The 9287-nt window shown below is 30.1% G+C and overlaps 1 protein-coding gene across 1 annotated transcript; it reads left to right on the top strand.

The window, feature by feature from the left end:
* The first annotated feature begins 4656 nt into the window (after positions 1 to 4656).
* On the top strand, positions 4657 to 8516 carry LOC120080336 (uncharacterized). Its single transcript, XM_039034979.2, has 7 exons — positions 4657 to 5131; positions 5291 to 5371; positions 5472 to 5648; positions 6307 to 6477; positions 6749 to 6961; positions 7079 to 7167; positions 7545 to 8516. The coding sequence occupies exons 1-7, from the start codon at positions 5047 to 5049 to the stop codon at positions 8274 to 8276; spliced, it is 1548 nt and encodes a 515-aa protein (XP_038890907.2). The 5' UTR covers positions 4657 to 5046; the 3' UTR covers positions 8277 to 8516.
* Positions 8517 to 9287: the final 771 nt, after the last annotated feature.

Below are 9287 nucleotides of genomic sequence, written 5' to 3'. Positions count from 1 at the left end.
ATTGGGTGATTTTTAATTTTTGCTTCTGAAATGTTTAGATATTGAGTGTATTTGTGAAATTTGAGTTGTTGGGAGCGTTAAAGATCATATTGGGTGTTTTTTAATTTTTGCTTCGGAAATGATATTGAGTGCATTTGTGAAATTCGAGTTGTTTTTTAAGTCGTATATCTTTGCATTCTCGTTTTTTAAGTCGTATATCTTTGCATTCTCGTTTGTACTTAATTTTGTTGTTTTAGTTTAGTTTTGTCATTTACTAATTAGTATTTTCTATTATATAAATTTGTTTTGCTATTTTTTTTTTAATTTTAAAACATTTTTATCATTTTTTCAAATGAAACATTAAATTTTGTTATATCTCTTGTCGGCCCTAACTAAGTTATAGTTTTTGGGCCTAAAACATAACTTTTATTTCTTTTATCTTTACAACTTTTTTATCCTTTCAAAATTGCATTTTTAGGGCTAATAATTAACTGCATAGCAACATCTTTAAAGAATTGTAACTATAGCAACGTCTATCATTAAAGATTCTCTGGATCTAAATTTTGCTATACTTGTAAATTCTTTTACATTATACTATATCTGCTAATATTTTAGGCCTAATTTCTATATTTACAACTGCTCTTAAAATTTTGTATACTTGAAGTCGACCCTGAAACTCATGTATAGTTTAAGGCGAAAATTGCAATTTCACTTAGGAGCCAAATTAGAATTCACAATGTTGTATGTTTAATTGGAATATGTTTTTAAGTATTCAATTTTAATAAGTTATTTTGAAAAAAAAAAATTGGAGCGTTTGACAACCACTCAAAATAATATTTGAAGGGTATTTTAAATAGTTTTCATCAAAAGAGTTTAAATAAAAATAAGTTTTTTAAAAAACACTTTTTTCTCAAATCAATCCAAAATGACCAGTAATTTAGAAGTAAATTTGAAACATAATGTTACCGCATGTTTTTTTTCTTTCCAAGATTCTTTTAACAAAAAGTGTTTGAAGTTTTAGGGTAGAATTAAAAACTCAATCAATGACAAATTTTATTATTTGAGTAATAGAATAACAAAATTATGAAAGGAAAAGTGTTGAATTATTTGTATCAAATTTTGATTACTAGCTCATTACAAAAAATTTGTTTTCATTTTATACCTAGTGGATAAAACATTTATTATAATTCCGAAGATCAATAATTCAATTTCCTCGACATAATTATAACCCGAACTATATTTCGACTATTTAAAAGTATCTATTTAAACAAAATTATTCAATTTATGAAATTGATTTTGAATGAATCAATAATCGACATAAACATAATTTCGTTAATGTCATGAATTTTTAAAATTATTTAAAAAAAAGTTTTGAAATAAATATATCATAAAGTTTGATGGGTTTTTAGAGCAATGGATCATGTCTTCACCAAACCCAATAAGCAAATGGATGGGCCATAAGGAAATATATATATAAATGCATACTTTGGTTAAAAAAAACCTTAATATTGACACATGAAACTTTATAAAGATTAATTAAGAGATTTCAAAGAAAACATTCCTGAGAGAGAGAAAGATGATAGGCCTATTTGTTATTATGATTATTCCACACATAATAATTGAGATCTGAATTATGAAATAAAAAAGCACGTGATTTGCTGAGGGAGAAGAAACCAAAGGTGGCCATTAAAAAAAACAAACAATACTAAAAATCCAGTTTTAGATACTTGTTAATCCGATTAGGGATTTTTTTAGTACAACAATTATGAGTATACAAAATCGAAGTCTTGATTTTAAAAAAAGAAATGCAAATCAATTATTGTTGAGTTAAACTCATTTTGACACGTTGGACTGCAGATGATGTCTACGTTTGGATAGACATAATTAAATAATTACTTAATTAAATGTGAGAGAACGAGTAGTATAGTCATAAGTTTAGCATTATTTAATATATTATTATATAAATTAATTATTTAATCAATTGAAAAAAATGAATATTATTAATTAAGAAATTATTTAGTGATTTAATTAAATAAAATAAATATACATTAATTAGAATATTAATAACTAATAATAAACTTTTTATATTAAATAATTAAAATAACACAAAATATTTATTAATAATGTAATTATGTTTATTAAGTAACTAAAATAACAATAACAATAATAAACTAATATTAATTTATTAATTAATCCAGTTATAATTTTACTATTCATCTCCGGATATAAAAATTCTAATATTCTGGGCTTTACAAAGTGAAGCTTTGTGAAAAAAACAAAGATTTTAAATGTCTATTTGAAATTCAATGACAAAAACTATAAAACAAATGGGCTCTTAGAAGAATCTATATGTCCTAAGTTGGGAGGTTTTTAAGATTTAATTAAGGTCTCGTTTAATTTTTTGTTTTTTATTTTTTAAAATTAAGTTTATAGACACTTATTTCTACTTTCAAATTTTTTCTTTTGTATCTACTTTTGATCGATGGTTTTAAAAAACTAATCCAAATTTTGAAAACTAAAAAAAAATAACTTTTAAGAACTTCTTAAAAATATTTGAATTATACCATATTTTGGATTGAGTTGTTTGAACCATTTATTTAAGTTAGGGCTAAAAAACCATATGCAAATGCTTGTTTGGTTTTAGACTATATAATTGTTTTTTTTTTTTTTCAAACATTAATTTTTTCAGGTAAAAAATGGGATTAGGGATTTTAATTAATGGAGGAATTTGAGTGTGAAAAGAATTTCACATAAAATATAATTTAATTATTTCAAATTATGTTTCCAAAATGATATTATGCAAATTAAATTATCCTAAAACTTTTAGGTGAATTAAATATTTGAATAATTTATTGTTCCATCAATAAGTCAAAGATTAAAAGACTAGTAGTAAATTTTCTTCTTCTTGAATCAATTACATTCATTGTCAAAACTTTCTCCTTAGAAATAAGATAAAGAAATTCAACATTGTTATTATTTTTTTAAAAGCACATGATTTAATTTATTTCACCATTTTTTTAAATTGTAAATCGAAATTAAATTAGTAGCCCAATCTCAAACTCGACATATTTTACCAAACAAAATAACCATACCTAGTTTGATCAATTAAATTAAAACAAACTCTAAAATAATTTATGAACTAATCTACCTACGGAGTTTTAATTTATTTGAATCCAGAAGTTTATTCGAATTTATATTTCAACCCATCACAATTACATATCGTTAATCTTAAATATTTTGAATCGATTTGATCAGTATTTTTATTGGATCCTTTGGAGATGTTGAATCTCCATAATTTTGAAAACTTTGGCAATAAAGAGTACATTAAAGCTTCAAATGACTACTCAATTGAAGCTTTGATGTTTTTCACAAACTTGGTTTTGAAGTTTTGGGACAAAAGCATAGGGAATTTGATTCCTTACAGTCTTTTCCCTTTGGCTATAAGGGTAAATTCATGTAGTTTCTTATTTATTTTTTTTTTATAAATTATTAATTTTTCCCATTAGAATGGAAAATAAAATTCATATTTTTCATACATTTTATTTTAAGTATGAATATTATGTGCTTTGAGATGTTTTAAAACATACAATTTTCTTTTCCACAAAGATGACTCTTGTGAGATGTTTTGTGAACCAAATACAATGACAAAAATGTAAAATTCTCTATTCTAAAAATAATATTCAAATTATATTTTGTGAACATAAAAGGTTATTATATTATTTTTTTATTAATAAGTAAAAATGGTAAGTTTTCACATTTACTAAATTAAAATGTTATTTTGTTACTACAGCTTCTTATTTATTTATTTATTTTTATTATTACTTTGATAATATGTGGGATATGAGAATAGAATATATGATTTCGAGGTTGATAGTATAAAAACTATATCAGTTAAATTACTACAGGTTCTTAGACTTTATTATTATTTATTACATTTGATCACACAATTTTATTAGTCTTATATTAAACATTTGAATTAGAAGTTTTGTCTAGTATCTATTTAATTGATTTTGAACTTTCAATTTTATATCCAATAATCGTTAATTTTTAAATTTTATCTAAAAAGTTCTGGACCTATTTCAATAATTTTAAAATTTCCTGAATTAACTAGACAAAAAAAGAAAAAAGAGTTTTATTAAATATCAAATTCAAATTCATATTCATATCTAATCGATGAATTATTTTTAAAGAATTTTAAATATGTCATAAATCCACCGGTTACAATTAAATATTCAAGGATCTATTAGATATTTTAAGATTGAGAAACCAATTTGACACATTTCAAAGGTTACGGACCAAATAAACTCAAACTTCAAAGTTTAAGGACTAAAGTAACTTAACTAACAATTATTTTTTTAAAAGATTATATCCAAACATTAGTCAAGGTTCAAATCTCCATCTTCAAATTTATTAAATTTAAAAAGAAAACTACAGCGAAAATGGACAACGATATTTAACCGTTACTTTTAAAATGAGCATAGCTCAATTGGCATAAAACATATACCATCAACTTCGAGATTAGAAGTTCAATTCACTAAATTCTCTAGTGTAGAATTTAAATTGTTACCTAAGATTAGTAGAAGTGTGTGTAAGCGAGTCGGATAGATAGAAAAAGAAAAAAAGAAATCACCCAAATATTATTGTTATTAATTAAGTCCAAAATCTTAAAGTTGAAATAAATGAAGTTATTTTGATGTGTTAACACTAAAAGCAGGGAATGTGATTCGGATCTTTCTCGCTACTCCACTGTACCATAGCAATTACAATTAGCGATATCCCTTTGCCTCTTCTCCTGCTCTTTCAGCTTTCGTTTTGGCTTTACTTTACTTTTTTTCACTCTTTGGACAGCTCTCTTTCGTCAATTGCATCTTCTAAAACCACTAAACCTTCTTTGTCTCTTTCACTGTCATTCCTTCTGAGAAAAAGGGTACCACATGGTTGATATGTAGAGGTGAAAAGCGGTCAACTTTATTTTTGGGTCTCTACTCAAGTGCTTCCTCAAAATGTGTAGCTTCAACCCCTTAAGTTTTTGAGGGTTTTGCTTCTCAATCTTCCTCATTTTCGACAATGGCGAGGATTTGGGTCGCTTTTGCTCTTGTTTTTCTTCTTCTTTTTGGTGGGGTTTCTTCTGCTTCAGCCACGCCTCCTGCAAGTAAGTATATAGGATAATGATGATGATGATGATGATGATGATGATGATAGTGAAGAAGAAAAGGAACAAGAATGAGAAAGACCCATGTTCTTAATCTTATGATTTTTGCAATTTTCCCTCCTTTAAATACGGCATTTCCTTTTTTTTTTTTTTTAACAGAAATTGTTCGAGGGGTTCTTTCGAATGTGGTTTCTTCTCTTGTGAAGAAGTTGTGGTCGATGAAATCCAGCGCCAAAACTGGTATGGATCTTCTTTAGCTGCTTTGCATTCTTTCATTTTTGCTTAGGGAAATGAAGTTGTATGTAATTTCTAAACTGGGTTTTCTCCTCAATCTTCTCAGCTGTTTCTAGCCGTTCGATGATGAAATTCGAGAGTGGATATACAGTTGAGACTGTGTTTGATGGCAGTAAGTTGGGAATCGATCCGTATTCAGTTGAGATGTCGCCTAGTGGGGAGCTTCTGATCTTAGATGCGGAAAACAGTAACATCTATAAGATCTCAATGCCATTGTCTCGATGTAAGCAACTTTAAGGCTTAACATTATATTTTCATGCATTTTTCTTTGCCACATGATGAAGATTGAGCTGTTTAATTTTTTGTTTCTTGCTATTCCTGATTGCAAGTTTGAAATTGAAGTTTGGTTTCTTAGTTAACTTTCTGCAGGAGTGCTAATTTTCCACTCTTTCTTGAGCTCTGGATTAACTTTACTTACAGAGCATTTTACTTTCGTTTTGAAGAAGGCTCCACTTTTTGGAGTATAATGTACTTTTGTTAGTTCTATCTCATAGAACTTTTTAAATGGTAGCAGTTTTGGACCTTTATTTCTTTCATTGATATATTTCTGTGCCAAATCCCTTGAGCTTATTAAGTACTTCTGTTGTGAAAGCTTGTGTATCTAAATGAGATGCTTTTGAGTTTCCTTAGGAAGACTCCTTCCAAGTTTTGTATGGTTAAAGTGCTTCTTAATATTTTATCCAGAAATAAACATTTAACTCATTCCTGAAATCACTGAAGAAAGAGCACCAGCTTCTGTAAAGCCATTTGCCAAGAGATGTGGCATTCAATATTCACTATCTGAATAAAATTTAGTGGGTTGTTTCATGAAAGGGTCTGGCTGTGCAATGCATGTGCTTTCTAGTGAAGTTGCTGTAATCTTATGTTATGGATATTTGTAGTTAGCAGGCCTAAGCTGGTTTCGGGATCAGCAGAAGGATACTCTGGACATGTCGATGGTCATCCGAGAGAAGCGAGAATGAACCATCCAAAAGGACTTACTTTAGATGAAAGGGGAAATATATACATTGCAGATACAATGAATATGGCTATCAGAAAGATTAGTGACACAGGTAATTTGACAAATATTTTAGAAATTCCCTCTCCAAGCACCCAAAATTCAATTTTCAATTTGATTTTTGCAGCAGGATCCAAATTGTTAACTACTTGTCTTCATTTCCTTGTATATTCTGCTCTAAAAATTCAGCACATCTTGATTACGAATGTTTCCTAAATCTTAACGGTTACAAAATCTAAGACTCTAAGCAAATGGGACTTCTAGCCGTGTCGATTACCATAGGGTAAAAACTCCGGTATGTGCGAGCTAATCTTTATTAACTACAGGGGTTACAACTATTGCTGGTGGTAGATGGAACCAAGGGAGTGGTCATATTGATGGTCCAAGTGAAGATGCTAAGTTCTCAAATGATTTCGATGTCGTTTATGTGGGAAGTAGCTGCTCTCTTTTGGTTATAGACAGAGGAAACAAGGCAATTCGAGAGATTGAACTCAACTACGACGACTGCAATACCCAATATGCTGATAGTCTCAACTTAGGTAGAATGAAAAGCCTACCATCCCTGCCATTTTCATTTGTCATTCTTAGAAAATAAACTCTTCATCTCTGCTGTTTATTCTTATTGGTGACATGAAGTGCACAATCTCTATCTGCAGGGGTAGTATTGCTGGTTGCTGCGGGTCTTTTTGGTTACCTGCTTGCTTTGCTCCAACGTAGGTTGCAAGCGATGTTTTCTTCACAGAAGGTAGCCTTTTACAATTTTTTTACCAAACAAGTAATTATGTTGTCTCAGATATATCTACATTGCTATGAACATCTCGGTTCTGCCAAGCGGATACGTGTGGGTCTTGATTGGACTCTGGTTTCCATTATCTTACAATAGCTTCTACTGCCTTTTCGTTTGTCTTTGTAATCTCTTGTATCCTAGGAAAATTGAGTGCTTATATATTTTGTATTAAAAGAGGTCATTTGAGATGAAGATGCAATTTTATTAGAGACCACTTGGTTGTGTTAACAAAATGAAAATTTTATTTGATCTTTAGTTGGCTGAAAATGAAATGGACTCTCAAAGCCTCATGTCATATTCAAAACTTATTCTTCTTTTTCCTTTTTGGGTGGTAGGATCAGGATGTGAGAAGTCAGCAAATGATGAAAGCTACACCAGTTGCCCCATACCAAAGACCTCCTCTGAAGTCAGTGAGGCCCTCCTTGATTCCAAGTGAAGATGAGCCAGAGAAACTGGAGGAAGGCTTCTTTGGTTCTCTCGGGAGGCTTTTCGTCAACAGCGGCTCATCTATGGCCGATATCTTTGGGGGATTGTTGACTGGATTTCGAAGGAAGCCTCTTAATAACCAGATTCATCAGCAGTTTCAAACAGTTAACAGACATCCAAATGCTTGGCCCTTGCAAGAAAGTTTTGTGATTCCAGATGAAGACGAGCCACCATCCATCGAAACAAAAACTCCCACAATAAAAAAAACCTATCCATTTATGACACAAGACCTCGATCGATCTCACCAGTTCAAGCCGAACAGGAGCTACTTTAGTGGGTGGGATGGTGAATTCCATCAACAGCAGCAACCACAGCAAATACAGCATCATCATCAACCGCAGCATATACAACATCATCATCAACAGCAGCAGCAATACCACCATCGGCAATATTCAGCAGGTCCGACGACCTACTACGAGAAGAGTTGTGAGACAAATGAAATTGTGTTCGGTGCAGTTCAAGAGCAAGATGGACGTCGTGAAGCTATGGTCATCAAGGCTGTTGATTATGGAGATCCGAGATATAACCATCACAACATTCGAGCTCGATACAACTATACTGGTAACCCCAACTCTTATTGACAAGAAATAGAACATATATCAATGCTTTCAGTTAGTAAATTGGGGAATATGTGGGAGTAGATTTAGGAGTCAAGATATGTTTTGTTTTGTTTATTGCCAAAGTCCTAACCATGTTTTTATGGGGAGGACTGCTAGTTTTCTTAGAGTTCTTGCATAATGATATATGTTGTTGTTTGCACATCGTCGGTTGAAATCAAAGATACTTATGCTTGTTAATGTTGTATGCATATCGTTTGTCGATATCAAGAGTACTAATGCGCTCGTGAATGTCCCATCCTATCATAGACAGTAAAACCAATATGAACAAAAGGAATTCTGAATGTGTCAATTCCAAGACTTCATTTCTGCAAAAGAAAAATGCCTTGATGTTCTAAATGTGAAATGTTCAGATCTACAAGCTTTGTAATTTGTATTGATAATTGTTACCAAGTAAAGCCTAGCTGTCAAGTTTGTTGGTTTGTTATTAAATATGCTTAATGATTCCTTCTGATTTAACTGAAAGGTCAGTGAATCTAAAACAATTTTTAATGTTCTTAAAAATAATGTGATGATTATCAATGGCTAATATCTATAGCCTTATGATTCTCAGTGATATTAATGATTTGAAGCAAGACAGGTAAAAAAAGGTTTGATAGAGTTCCAATATGAAAGTGGAAAAAGCAAAAAGGTAATAAAAATGATGCTCTTTAAAGCGTTATAAATGGAATAAAGCTTTGCAAGCTATAGCGACTAGGGGTAGGATAGTAATATTCAAAAGTTATACATAATTTCTTCAATAATAAGAACAAAGACTTAAATTTGTAGGCCAAACTTGAAAATGAAGTATGCAATGATGTAAATAAGTCTTATTTGAAGGACCTTTAGCTCAAAGATGGACTTGACAATGAAATATACAATCAATAATGCATGTAGGTCTCATTATTGAGAATAGGGAGTAACTATACGAGAATTTCAATATCTCCTCACATCTTCCAAATTGGAGAGATAAAAAGAACCAAAAGAATTAGAAAA

This window comes from Benincasa hispida, chromosome 6 (assembly GCF_027475165.1).
Source record: "Benincasa hispida cultivar pf3 chromosome 6, pf3_genome.v1.1, whole genome shotgun sequence".
In the NCBI taxonomy this organism is placed as follows: domain Eukaryota; kingdom Viridiplantae; phylum Streptophyta; class Magnoliopsida; order Cucurbitales; family Cucurbitaceae; genus Benincasa; species Benincasa hispida.
Note: the sequence above shows the minus strand (reverse complement) of the source record. Positions and strands in the feature narration are given on the sequence as shown.